The following is a 13,968-nucleotide window of genomic DNA, read 5'->3' on the forward strand; positions in this document are numbered from 1 at the left end:
GGGCGGCGGGGGGTGGACAGGCAGACGCTCAAAGTGCCTGTCCCTGTCCACCTGAGAGCATTAAGCTCCAAAGGGGGTAGGGGGTGGACTGGGACCTGTTGGTCCATAAAGAAGCCGCATCCCCCCTTCCCATCCCCCCTACATGGGCTGAGGGGAGAAAGGCAGCAAATACTGCTGGAGCCTGGATCCTTGGGCCAGTGGTCAGACGTCCTGAGAGTGCACTGGGCTCACCTAGGGGACCCACTCCCCCTCTCCTTCCCGCCCCCCCCCCCCCCGAGAGAAGCTCTGGGACGCCCCAGAGCTAACCCTGGTTCTTCTCCTGAAAGAAGGTCCATGCTTTGCTTTCGTCGATGCCCCCGGTCAGTTACGGCGGGAGGAAGGCCCCGAGACCACCAGCAGACTGGCAGGACCTCACCTCCACGTACATGAAAACGATCCAGCAGAGAAGGAAGAGTGAGTTCCAGGGAGGGGAACGGGGTCCCACGGGAGGCAGGGGCGTCCCCAGAAGTAAGGCAGCGAGGAAGGAGAGAGGGAGGAGAGAAGGAGCCCAGCCCTTTGCCCCGGGGAATATCGGAATCTGGCGACTTTCTCCCCACCAAGTCACCTCCCCGTCAGGCACCAGGAAGGCGGGCAGACACAGCTACCTGTTCTAGGGAAGCGGAATCACGGGATTAGAGAACACCGGGACCAGGACCGGCCTTAGAGTCACATGGCCCCACCCGCTCCAGTTTACGGATCAGGAAGGAGGTTCAGGGGTGAAGGGACTTGCCCAAGGTCACACAATCAGTGGCGGGAAACCTTGGGGGGAACCTTGGGTTCCTGGCTTGTAGGGGAAGTGCCTTTTCTAAGCATCTTCTTCAAGGAGAGCTCTGGGGAGACGAACGGGGTACACAGAGCTGGTAGCTCCTGAGCGCGTGGACCAGGTGCCATAAAGCTGCTCGGAGACGCTCGGAGGGACCCGGGGGCCCAGCACCACACCGCCCAGCGCTTCGCTGACTGAGTGCGCACACGAGGCGCCTGGTGATGTCAGTCGAAGTCAGCTCTGTTCCAGTCCAGGTCAGGCAGGGCCCACGTGTGCGTGTCCGGAAGCTTCCAGGCGAGGCTGGTGTTGCCGGACTGAGGACCACACTTTGGTAGCAAGGACTCGAACCTCCCTCCACCGAAAGGCCGACTCCATGGAGAACAGGAGGAGGGCCGGCTGGCGTGGCTCCGTGGTTAAGCCTCCAGGAACCGAGAGGTCACCCATTTATTCCCGGTCAGGGCACAGGCCCGGGTTGCAGGCTCGATCCCCAATGGGGGGCGTGCAGGAGGCAGCCGACCCATGATTCTCTCTCATCATTGGTGTTTCTATCCCTCTCCCTCTCCTTCCCTCTTCCTCTCTGACATCAATAAAAATATATTTAATAATAAAAAAAGAAAATAGGAGGGAAGAAAGGAAGAGAAGAGCCCCAAAGAACTCCCACCCATCCCCTTGACACCTCCCCCCCTGCCCCCCCATGCGCGCTGACCGCTGTCCCTGTTACTCCCCCAGCGTGGCTGACGGTGGGCATCTCCTCGGGGCCCGGGCGGGACCCCAACGGCCTCCTGTACACGCTGGGCTCCCTGTTCCGTGCCTCCTCCAAGGTCGAGCAGAAACACCTCACGGTGCTGGTGCACCTGGCGGACTCGGACTTCGCGTGGCTCCGGGAGACCGTCGCCCGGATCTCAAGCCTCTTCAGCCCCCAGATCCTGGCGGGGCGGCTGGTGCTGATCCACGCTCCCCCGGACGCCTACTCCGCCGCGGGTCCTGTCGGGGACCAGGGGGCCCACTGTGGGGACGGGGACCAGGGGGCCCCCTGTGGGGACGCCTCCGCCAAGCAGAACGTGGATCACGCCTTCCTGGCCAGCTTCGCGGCCAAGCTCTCCGACTACTTCCTCCTGCTGAGGGACAACGTCTTCTGTGCCCCCGGCTTCCTCACCCACGTCCGTCGGAAGGTGTGGGCCCTGCGCGCCCACCCCTGGGTGCTGCTGGAGTTCTCCAACAGGGGCTCCCTGGGCAAGCTGTTCCGGGGCGGCGACCTCCCCCGGCTGGCCCGCTTCCTCCTCCTTTTCCAGCAGGACCAGCCCCTCAGCAGGCTGATCCCGCGGTTCAGCGTCCTCCAGGCCCAGAGGAGACCCATCCTCTGCAGGCCCTTCCTCTTCTACTACCGGGTCTCCTACTCCCGAGCCAGCCAGGACCCCAAGGCCAGGGCCGCTCAGAGCCGGGGCCCGCCCGGCCCCCACAACCCACCGGGAGCCGTGTTCACGGACATGAGGGTCTTTGACGTCCACGCCCCCTGGGAGGCCTACACCCTGGACGAGTCTTTCTTTTGGACCCACAACGTCAGCGCCGGAAGCCACCTCACGGTCATCCTGAACCGCCCCGCGAACCTGAGCCGCGTGCAGGTGCTGACGGGCACGATCCTGGAGGGGAAGCACGCCCTGCAGCGGGGGCAGGTGGAGCTGGGCCACAGCCCCGAGGGGGTGCCCCAGTTCTGCACCAGCTTCGTCCTGCTGGGCCAGCTCCTGGAGGGCCAGCTGGATCAGGAGGCGCTGCCGACACGCGTGGGGTCCGACGTGAGCTGCGTGAAGCTGGTGGTGAACGCCGACCAGGCGGGCGGGCTCATGGTCAGGCACATCTACCTCTGGGAGGAGAGCGCCAGGGCCACCACAGCGGCTCAGGGTTGAAGATAAATCGGTAAAGGGTGCGAACAATGAAAGCCTGGACGCCGGTTCATTCCAGCCCCTCTGACGGGCGGGAGGAGGGAAGAGGGAGACGGCTCCATCACGCGTTCCGTTCCACAGAGACGTCAGGAGGCCTGTTCCTTCCCCTTTGTTCCCAGACGAGTGACTCATACCGTCTGTTTTTTCTTTTTTTTAAAAATATGTTTTATTGATTTCAGAAAGGAAGGGAGAGGGAGAGAGAGACCAAAACATCAATGATGAGAGAATCAGGGATCGGCTGCCTCCTGCACACCCCACACTGGGGATTGAGCCCACAACCTGGGTATGTGCCCTGACCTGGAATCAAACCGTGACCTCCTGGTTCTTGGGTCGATGCTCAACCACTGAGCCACGCTGGCCGGGCTCATTTTCCAAACTTTTACTGAGTCTCCCCTGCTTGGGGAGTGAGGGCGAGGGCCTCAGTGCAAACCTGTCTCCTGCAGGCCTCTGTGGGGAGCGCGTGCCCTCTGTGGACAGGCTAATGAGGTTCAGGGGCGAGCCCACTGCTGAGCCCACCTCTTTCCACCCCTCGCTGCCCAGGACTGCTCCCACCTGGTACAGTGGGGGTGGGGGTGGGGGTAGATGAAGGGAGAGGGGGGACTCCAGGGGGATGCACACTCCGCCCTCTGCCCTCCCGAGCCCGTCCCTCCTGCCCAGGAGCTTCAGGGACCCAGGCAGGTGGGTAGGACAGGCCCAGGCAGGTAGGATGCTTGGCCCCGCCCCCAGTAGGTGGGGCAGGGCGGATTTTCCCACCCGAAGGCCTGGGGGCAGCGTCCTCCTCGGCATGTGGGTGGCAGAGGCAGGCCCAGCTCCAGGCCGAGGCCGGAACTCCGTCACCAGTTTTGTTTCTTGTTCCTCCTGTCCCTGGGAAGGAAGACCGAGCCTCATGGTGCAGGTCAGGTGGCAGGGACATGGGAGGTCAGGTGGCAGGGACTCGGGAGGTCAGGTGGCAGGGACACAGGGTCACCGACATTCATCACACCCCTGGAACCCTGACTCCCTGACCCTGAGGTCCCAGGCGGTCACCATGCTCTGTCCACAGCCAAGTACCACAGCTCCTGCTTCCTGCCTCCCACGCAAGTCCCTCAGCCAGCTCAGGACACGCGTGTGCACGGGGCCAGCTCCATGTGCCTGGGATTCACACACACACACACACACACACACACACACACACACACTCTCGTCTCACGCATCAGCAGGACCTCTTGTCGGGTCAGGACGTCCCTGCTCCGTAGCTGGTACCCGTTTCCGCCGCTCTGCTCTCAGCCTTGGCCCCAGCCTGGTTCTGAGACCTCCTACCTGGCCCTGGACCTCTTCCTGCCCGGTCAGCTGCTGTCCACCCCCTGAGACTGTCACGGTCCTGACTTGACTCACATTTCTACTCCCGCGTATCACACCGCATTGCACAGGGTTCCCATATCTTCCTCTCCTCACTGTTTCTGCTCTTCCAGGCTCCAATGGGGGGGTTCCCCGCCCCATGGGCCTGGGACCCCTAGCCAGTGGCCTGGGAGGGCCAAGGGCCCTAGTGTTGTAGTGTTGGGGGGGGGGTGCTGCCCGATGAACCTACCTTCCCTAGACTCACTGCGTCCTCAGAAGGGCCTGGTGGGGTCTCTCTCCCCTGAAATGCTGCTTCTTAGAAGATGAAATGCTCGAATAGCATCTAACTCCTTTCTTCCCGTTCATGTGAACGAATAAAAGATGAATTCTTCTACGTTAGGTAAAAAATAGGAGCAAGGGATTCCTACTCCCCACCTGGCGCTCTGGATTTTTATGTGAGTCCGCAGCACCAAAAGCAACCTCCCCTCTGCCCCCCACCCACTCTGTCCTCATCCGTGGTTCTGAGACTGAAACTCCTCGGCTCCGCAGCTGCTAGAAGGTTCCGGCACCATGTGGGGAGGCAGAGCTTCAGCCGGAGCTGAGGTGGGAGGGGAGGGCTGAGCGGCAGAGATGTGACTGTAGGGAGGGGTCGTGGACGTGACCTGTATGTAGGGAGGGGTCGTTGTATGTGGGGAGGGGTCGTGGACGTGACCCGCCTGTGGGGAGGGGTCGTGGACGTGACCCGCCTGTGGGGAGGGGTCGTGGACGTGACCCGCCTGTGGGGAGGGGTGTCGGGGGGGGGCGACCTTGGACTTCCTCCTTGGGCCACGTGGGGTCTGTCTGGTGCCTTGTAGGATGGTGAGCAGCCTCCCTGGTCTCCACTTCTTTTCTGGTTTGGGACCTGAGAGAAGGTCACGGCCGGGAGTTTATGCAAATGATGATTAGCTTGTCCCGCCCCTGGAGCCTGCCTCCCTGGGTGGCGTGTCCTGGGAAGACAGGAAGGAGGTCAGCTCCTGGTTTCTGGGCGAAGAGACCAGTGGAGCCGGCCCTACAGGCCGAGCAGACACAGGCCCGGCCTTGAACGTGTGCCGGGCAGGTTTTCCTAACCGCCTTCCCTGCCGACCGAGCCCCAATTCCACCTCTAACCCGAGCCCCTGGGTCCCAGGGAACCCGGAGGCTGAGAGTCAGCCGGTCTCACGTGGAAAGTCAACAGCCACGACCCGGCTTTGGAGGGATCAAGCCAAAGCGCTAACGCAGGCCGAGGGCCTTTGCCTCTTGGGACTAGGGGGACTGAGGGGACAGGGGGAACCCAGGAGCCGCAACGATGGAGGGAGATGGGACACCAGAGAGCGACCATGGCCCCCGTTAAGTAAGTGCAGGCGCCTCCCCGGCAGGGGTCCTGTCCATGGCCTGGGCCCTGTGCTGATGGGCCCTCAGACCCCATCCTCTCAGGAAGCCCCTCTCAGGGACCCCTCAGACGAATGCTAATTCATTAATTAACCCCCCAGGTTAATGCTAACAACTAGACCACCCAGTGGCATTCCCAGGCAGCCCTGAAGCTCACTGGAGCTTAAAAAGAACAGAGACTAAACACCCCTGTCCTTCAGAATCCTGGGGCCACAGGCCTGGGCCGGCCCTGAATGGGAAGCTGGCCCCTGTGGACTGGCCTGTGGCTGCAGCCTCTACTGCCCTCTGCTGGCTGCCAAGAGGGAGGACAGGCAAAGTGCATTGAAATTGAGTCCTTTCTGTCCAGGATGCTTGGGGCAGGTACACTTTCAGTGGCTTTCACCAGACCCTCTACAAGGCTGTGCTTAATTGGCTGCTAAAACCTTCCGCTGAATTCTTAATTTTGGTTATTGGGTTAAAAAAAATTTTTTTTTGGCTAATCCTCACTCGATATTTTTCCATTGGTTTTTAGAGTGGGAGAGGGGAGAGACACAGAGAAACATGGATGTGAGAGAGACCCATCGACTGGCTGCCTCCCACACAAGCCCCGACCAGGGTTGGGGATCCAGCCTCCATCTGAGGAACGTGCACTTGGCTGGAATCGAACCTGGGACCCTTCAGTCTGCAGGCTGATGCTCTATGCGCTGAGCCACACCGGCTAGGGCTGATGCCTTCTGACTTAAAAAGTATTCTGTCCAGCCCTTCTAGCGGCCATCGGTGGGATGGCCAGGCCAAGTGACCTGTCCGTGCTTTTCAGCAGAAGTCCTTGCTAGTTATGTCATTAACTAACATCGAGCGTCCTGCACAGCATAGTAACAATACGTAAAATGTCAGCACACCACTGTCCAGCTTTGATTCTGTGTTAAACAAGGAGTCTTTAGGAAAATCAACCTCTCTCCCACAGGAAGGCGGCTTTCTCTCCTTAAAACAGCGAGTGTGCGTTCTCTGCCTGCCTTATGGTGTGAGGGAGACCAAGAGATGACATTCTCATTGTGTTACAGACACTACATGATTAACCAGTGAGTTGACAGACCTCAAGGTAAATCTTAAGTTTCAGCTCTCCTCTGCTGTCTAAAATTATATGTTCTTTCCAAGGACGTGCAGGAGTATAATTTCCATTGTTTAAATGCCTTTATTTCTTTCAAATCAAACTGAAAAGACAAGATAACAACTTGATATTTTTTGGCTACTGGGCAACAGTGTTTGGCAATTCTCAAAAAAAAAAAAAGAAATACAAATCACTAAGTATATAAAAACTTCATTAGAAATAATAAATGCAAATCAAAATGAGACTATTGTTTCTATTAAAGTGGCAAAATGTATTTTTTTTTGAGAGAGAGGAAAACGTCGATTTGTTGTTCCACATATTGGTGCATTCATTGGTTGATTCTTGCATATATACCCTGACTGGAGGTTGAACCCGCAACCTTGGCGTATCTGGACGACACTCTAACCAACTGAGTTACGTGGCCAGGGCCAAATGCTCTTTTAATGATAACACATGCCCGGTGTTAGAACGGTTCAGCAACGGGAGTCTGCCTTACTCTGGAGGGTAAACAGCGAGGCCAGTTCTGAGGCATGTGCACGGCACACCCTGCAATCCCACTTTTTACCCCGAGGGAACCATTAGGAATGTGCGTTTAAGCTGCAATCTAACAGGGGACTGCTTACATACAGACAGACATACAATGGCATGCTAAACACAAGGGCGGACACCGGGGACAGCCAACACGCAAGAGAAGTTGGTGTGTTGTTAAATGGAGAAAGCTAGCTATAACCGAGTACAGTATGGGCTCTTATTTGTCTTAAAAGCCATACATGCGTACGTACGTGTAGAAAACATGGAGATGGACATACACAGCATTACCATCTGTGGATGGTGGAAATACGAGGGATTAAAAAACGTGTGTGCCCCTTTTTGTGTGTCTCTGCAACGAATGGGTACTGTTTCTGTGATTAAAAAAGGGAAGAATAGTCAAAGCCCAATTTTAGAAAATGCTTTGCCTGGACTTGGCTGTGCCAGGAGGGGCTACTCGCCCAGAGAGGCATCTGCTTGGTTTTGTTCCTTCCAACCGGAGTGGAGAACTCTCACAGCCGTCTTTCCGTACACGCCATAATCACGGGCCCTAGACCACTTGTCTAGAGAACGGCTCTCTCGTTTCTGCGGGAGCTCACTGGGCTCTGACCGCACAGGAGGAAGCAGGCCGGTTGTAAAATCATGCCCGAGGCCCACCCGTTAGTGAGGGAGCCCTTAGAGTAAGCTCTGGGGGGGGGGGGGGGGGGGACAAACGGACCGCAGAGAGGCGGTCTCCAGTTAGTCCTCCTGCGGTGCCAGGTCTCCTGGATCTGAGAGGTGGGTGATGGGGAGGAACCTGGACCTGGTTGCACAGATTCCTGCTGAGGTGAGTCATTCCAGAACTCAAGTCCTACTGAAAGGTGAAATACTTCGCTAAAAATCACAGGGTCAGAGCGACTCCCCAGCTGTAGCAACCGAGGCCTCTGGATGGAAGGTTTGTTTGGGGGGTCGGTGCAGAGATTCCAAATGAACCAGGCCCAGCAGGTTCAGTAAATGACATTATCCACTAAGGAAGTCTTTCTTGAGAACAAAGGAAGACAAGCCTACAAACTCCTGTGTAATACGGCAAAGGCCTATTCCTCTTAGACCCCACATCCAGGGTCTTAGATCCGGGGACAACGGCTCCCGATGGGGTGGAAAGTCTGATTCTCAACTGACAGGCTGTAAACCTCATCAGGGTTTGAAGGGAAGAGGGGCCACCTTCATCTTCACCACGAAAGGCTTCTGACCACCTGGAGGTGAGGTTCTCACCACTGGCATAGAGGTGCAGCCGCAGCGTTCCTGATCAGGAGGCTAAATACGAAAGCCTGCAAAGGTTATCCGTTTAAAAAGAATAAACGCCGGTGAAGTCAGCCACACAGCAAAGTCACTCTCAGACATCCGCGCGCCTTCTGGGATGAGGAAAGAGGTGAAGCCTCAACTATCAGCACATGAGCGTCGCCGTGGCTGAAAGGTGGGCGGTGCCCGTCCAGAGCAAGCAGCCAGGGAGCCCTGGGTAAAGGAGAGCCCGGCAGGATGCAGGGGTGAGAGGAGAAGGGTGGGATGCTCCCGTGTCCGCAACTGGGGGAAGGGAGCTTAGGGCACGGCGTGGCGCACCGCGAACTAGAAGGGGCTCGCACGCCAGGCTCTAAGGAAGCAGGGCTGGCCCCGCCCGTTCAGCGGGATGCATCCACGCTCGCCGTGAGGACAGAGAAGCAGCAGCAGAACCGTCGCACCAGGTTAAACACCAGTTCTTGGGAAGGGGCAGCTCTGACACGCGGGGGTGCAGCGGAGCCCCCCCCCCCTCCGTTACTCGTGGGACACTCGTTCCAAGGCCACGTAGAAGCTGTTCTTGTCATCGAGGCAGTGCCAGCCGATGGGCCCGATCTCGCAGTCGGCGCAGACCAGAAACTTGACGTTGCCCACGTCGTTGGTGAAGCCCACGTTCTCGAAGACGAACATGTCCTCCACCAGCCAGTGCTCCTGGAGGAGGTCGCCATCGGGGCTGCTGCCATCGGCCAGAGCCGGCTTCTTTCTCATGGAGGGAAGGAAGAGCTGCGGGGGGGGGGGGGGGGGAGGGGGGCACAAGGAACGCCATGCTGAGCACCTGTCATGCCAGCACCCCACGCACCGTGGACTTCACGCGGTGCCCTCACAAACAAGACACGCAGTCCCAGCAGGTGACAGACGAGGATGCGGGTTGCTCCTCTGTTGTCTGTGCCCTGATTCTAAAGAGACTGAAAAAGGAACTCTGGCCCTGCCTGGTGTGGCTCAGTGGATAGAGCGTCGGCCTGCGGACTGAAGGGTCCCAGGTTCGATTCAGGTCAAGGGCATGTACCTTGGTTGCTGGCACATCCCCAGTCGGGGGAGTGCAGGAGGCAGCTGATCAATGTTTCTCTCTCATCCATGTTTCTAACTCTCTATCCCTCTCCCTTCCTCTCTGTAAAAAATCAGTAAAATATAAAAAAAATAAAAAGGAACTTTGACCAGCTGTGGTGGTAACTTGTCTTCACTGCTATCCTGACCTTGGGCTTCGAGGCCCCACCGGCTTCTAATCTCCCCCGAGCTTACCCTGCTCCAGCCACACGGGCCTTCCTGCCTTCCTCAGGCAGGGTAAGTCTACTCTGCCCTCGGGTCTTGGCAAGGCCAGCCCCTTCTTGATATTCAGCTCAAAAGTAACCTCCCTGGTAGGTCTTCCTTAGCCAAACAATCTGAATTAGCTTCCCATAATGCCCGTTGTAGTATTAATTTATTTATAAGGCAGAGAGAAACATTGCTTTATTGTTCCACTTATTTATGCACTCATTGGTTGATTCTTGTATGTGCCCCGATCTAGGATCAAACCCGAAACCTTGGTGTATCAGGATGGATGATGCTTTAACCAACTGAGCAACATGGTCAGGTCTTCCCAAACTCTTTAACAAAACAGCATGGCCTTCGTGTGCTTGTCTGGCATTGGCAATCACAATACTAGGTGTACTGGTGAATAATGCGGATTTTTTTCAATAGATGGGAGTTACACATACGTTGATATATATGTGATTTGATACGTATACTATTTTGTAGTGACAACAAGCTTCAAAACTTCATATGTCAAATTTTCTGAAGGTGTTAACATCATAGATATTTTTACGCTTAAAAATGTCAAATTTCATGCCAAAAAAAGAGCATTTGTGGGAAATTTTAATTCATTACTATTTTGAAGAAAAGTGCTGCTGAAAGTGATCTATACTTTGGGAAGCTTATGGTGAACATGCTCCATCTCAAGATACTTGTGAAGGCTGGTTTAAACGCTTTAAAAGGGATGATTTTGATGTGAAAGACAAAGAACATCCAGGTCAACCGAAATAATTTGAAGACCAACAATTACAAGCATTATTGGATGAAGAGGCGTGTCAAACTCAAAAACAACTTGCAGAAAGATTAAACATTGCACAGCAAACAATTTCCGACCATTTACAAGCAATAGGAAAGATTTTAAAGGAAGGAAAATGGGTGCCACATCAACTGAACGAAAGACAAATGGAAAACTGAAAAGTCATCAGTAAAATGTTGCTTCAACGGCATGAAAGTCTTTTTTGCAACGAATTGTGACTGGCGATGAAAAGGGGATTTATTTTGAGAATCCCAAACGCACAAAATCATGGGTTGATCCAGGTCAACCATTAACATCGACTGCAAGGCCAAATCACTTTGGAAAGAAGACAATGCTCTGCGTTTGGTGAGATCAGGAAGGTGTGGTGTATTATGACCTTCTAAAACCAGGTGAAACCATTAGTACTGATCGCTACCGACAACAAATAATCAATTGGAACCAAGCTTTGATCGTAAAACGACCACAATGTTCCTGAAGACACTGCAAAGTAATTTTGCTTCATGATGATGCACCATCACACACTTCAAAACCAACTAAAGACAAGTTAAAAGATCTTGCCTGGGAAGTATGAACCCACCCGCTGTGTTCACCAGCCCTGCTCCTTCAGATGACCACTTGTTCTGATCGATGGCACATGCACTTTCTGGGCAGCACTTCAAAACGTGCGAAGAAGTGGACAATGGGGTCTCTGAATGGTCTGCCCCCAAAACAAGAAAAGTTCTATTGGGACGGTATCCACAAATTACCTGAAAGATGTGGGAAATGTGTAGCTAGCGATGGACATCACTTTGAATAAAGCACTTTTGAGGTTTCTCTTGAAATTATCGTGTTTTCTTTGATTACAAAATCCGCATTATTAACCGGTTAACAGTTAATCCGAATTTTTAACCGGTACACCTAGTAAAAGCAGGCAGTTTGTAAAAATTAGAAAAAAAATTGGCCCCTAATGCTGTATGGGCTCCTCAGATATAGGTAACCACCACAACTCAGCAGGATTCTGTTGACACCGCTGTTGCTTTTTCAATAATATTTTCTTTGTAGAAAATACATTCTTAGTGTAGAAAGCTTGGCAAGCATGCTACAATGTAAATGAGAATGAAAACTGTTACAATAGAGAGTAAACTTCTGTTACCTTGTTTCTAATTTCTCCCTTCCTCTGAGAACTTGAGGTGGTTTTAGAACCCGGCCACAAAACCTGCGACAACCCTTCCACCCAGCGGTGCTCACGCCAGTGCCCTGGAGCCCGGCAGGCCCTGTGGTGGCCCCGAGGTCAGGGCCCTGGAGGCGACACCTGCGCTGGGAGCCGCTAGGTACCGCACTGCTCCGGTGTCGCTGCGACCTCAGTTCAGGAAAGACCCCGAGTGAGAACTGGCGGGACACAGGCCTCCTGGTGTAGCGGTAAAAACGAGTATCACAGGCCCGGCCGAGACCCCAGGTATGGGATCCCAGGAGTGGGACCCCAGGTGTGAGGTGTGGGGTCCCAGGTGTGAGGTCCCAGGTGTGGGATGAGGTCCCAGGTGTGGAATCCCAGGTTTGGGGTCCCAGGTGTGAGGTCCCAGGTGTGGAATCCCAGGTTTGGGGTCCCAGGTGTGGGATCCCAGGTGCGAGGTCCCAGGTGTGGGATGAGGTCCCAGGTGTGGAATACCAGGTGTGGGGTCCCAGGTGTGGGATGAGGTCCCAGGTGTGGAATCCCAGGTTTGGGGTCCCAGGTGTGGGGTCCCAGGTGTGGAATCCCAGGTGTGAGGTCCCAGGTGTGGGGTCCCAGATGTGAGGTCCCAGGTGTGGAAGTCCAGATGTGAGGTCCCAGGTGTGGGATCCCAGGTGTGGGATGAGGTCCCAGGTGTGGGGTCCCAGGTGTGGGATGATGTCCCAGGTGTGGGATCCCAGGTGTGAGGTCCCAGGGGTGAGGTCCCAGGTGTGGGATCCCAGGTGTGAGGTCCCAGATGTGAGGTCCCAGGTGTGGAAGCCCAGATGTGAGGTCCCAGGTGTGGGGTCCCAGGTGTGGGATGAGGTCCCAGGTGTGAGGTCCCAGGTGTGGGGTCCCAGGTGTGGGAGAGCGCTGCGTCTTCAGGCCTCCCCCCGCGAGGTGCCACCAGCCCCGCTACACCGTGTCCCCGTTCTTAGCTGAACCCCGGCCCCTGTGACAGGCGCTGCGGGCGGAGCCCCCGGGAGAGAATCCGGGTGACGGGCGCGCACACGGTGCGGATTAACCGCCTTTCCCTGCGGCAGGTTAACCGGACATCCCTCCCGCCTTCTCGCTAGCGGCGACGGCGGAAGGAGGGCATTAAGGCCCGTGACTTGGAGGAAGCAGGACCTGGGACCCAGGAGCTGAGGCTCGGCCCTGCAGTGCGGCTCCCCCCAGCGCCCCGCTCGACCCCCGCCCGGCGCCTACCTGCCGGCGGGAGAAGAGCGCCGTGCCCGGCTGCAGCACCCGCGAGCCGCAGCGCTGGCACAGCACCGCCTTCCGGTTCCGGCCCTCCGCCGACACCAGCTCGTTCCGCGGCGCCTCGGGCTCCATCGCCGCCGCCACAGCCTCGGGGCCCGGACCGCGCAGGCGCGGCTCTCGTCGAGGGCGGGGCGGACGGCCACTGCTTCCTGCGCAGGCGCCCACTGCCCACGTCGACTCTACTGCGCACGCGCAGACCCTCCCCGCGGCCCTGAGTGGCAGGCGCCGGCGGCTTTGTGACAGGACCAGTGCAGGGCGGACACGAGTCCTCTGCACACCGACCCGGTCACCCGACTCCCTTACTATTGAGTCATCAGAGTTGCTCGTAATTCCCTGTCTCCGGAGACGTGAATTCAGTGCCGAGCGGGAGGGGACGGAAGGCAATGTGGGTCCCACCCGCGGGGACACGCACCCCTTCGCTGCCGGAAGCCGAGGGCCGGTCAGTGCTAACCAGTGAGCTCCCACCAGCGGCACAGCATGGGGTGGAAGCGCTTTAGAACCGAGCTGGATGGTCACTACCTCCCTGTGGTGGTCGCTCATCCATCCGATGGGCGCAGTGAGGAAGGTCCGGGTCAGAGGTGACCTCCCGGGATGCACGGGTCCAGCCACAGCTGTCATCACATCCCCTGGGACAGGACAGAGTCCCCAGGTTCTCGGTTCAGAGCCGCGCGGGCACAGGGTCCTGAACCCAGGCTCGCACTGGGTCAGGCCAGGTATCACCCACCCACCACCCATGACCCACCTGCATTTCCTCCTCTTCTGTCAACTCAAGGTTCAAAGCACTCACATAATATGCTAACCCCTCAGGATCCATGGCATGGGCACTTTGTACCAGAAATAACTTCGACATTTCCTGAAAACTTGCTGCATGTCAGGTACTGCAATGATCCCAGCTGTGCTTGGAAAGTTAGGACAAATGGAGGGCCTGGGCTGGACAGAGAAGTGGCCAGGACATCAGGAGACCACTGCTCCATGTGTCCGGGCGAGTAAAAATACAGGAATGGATTTGGGACAAAGATAAAACCATGCAGAACCCAGAAACTAATCAAATGTGTGCCCACAAAATGAATGATAGCTTTCCGTGGT

The 13,968-nt window shown here is 56.5% G+C and overlaps 2 protein-coding genes across 2 annotated transcripts; one reads left to right on the plus strand and one right to left on the minus strand.

The window, feature by feature from the left end:
• Nucleotides 1-350: 350 nt before the first annotated feature.
• On the plus strand, nucleotides 351-2,841 carry LOC307094739 (alpha-1,3-mannosyl-glycoprotein 4-beta-N-acetylglucosaminyltransferase-like protein MGAT4E; the record flags this gene model as incomplete). The annotated part of the gene is made up of 2 exons (XM_079763780.1): nucleotides 351-453; nucleotides 1,532-2,841. 2 exons carry the CDS (start codon nucleotides 351-353, stop codon nucleotides 2,704-2,706), a joined length of 1,278 nt encoding a protein of 425 aa, XP_079619906.1. The 3' UTR covers nucleotides 2,707-2,841.
• Nucleotides 2,842-6,407: 3,566 nt separating this feature from the next.
• RABIF (RAB interacting factor) lies at nucleotides 6,408-12,984 on the minus strand. The gene is made up of 2 exons (XM_079763828.1): nucleotides 12,829-12,984; nucleotides 6,408-9,115 (listed from the first exon to the last, which is right to left on the minus strand). Exons 1-2 carry the CDS (start codon nucleotides 12,952-12,954, stop codon nucleotides 8,870-8,872), a joined length of 372 nt encoding a protein of 123 aa, XP_079619954.1. The 5' UTR covers nucleotides 12,955-12,984; the 3' UTR covers nucleotides 6,408-8,869.
• Between the last annotated feature and the right edge of the window lie 984 nt (nucleotides 12,985-13,968).

This window comes from Cnephaeus nilssonii, assembly GCF_951640355.1.
Source record: "Cnephaeus nilssonii genome assembly, chromosome: 23".
In the NCBI taxonomy this organism is placed as follows: domain Eukaryota; kingdom Metazoa; phylum Chordata; class Mammalia; order Chiroptera; family Vespertilionidae; genus Cnephaeus; species Cnephaeus nilssonii.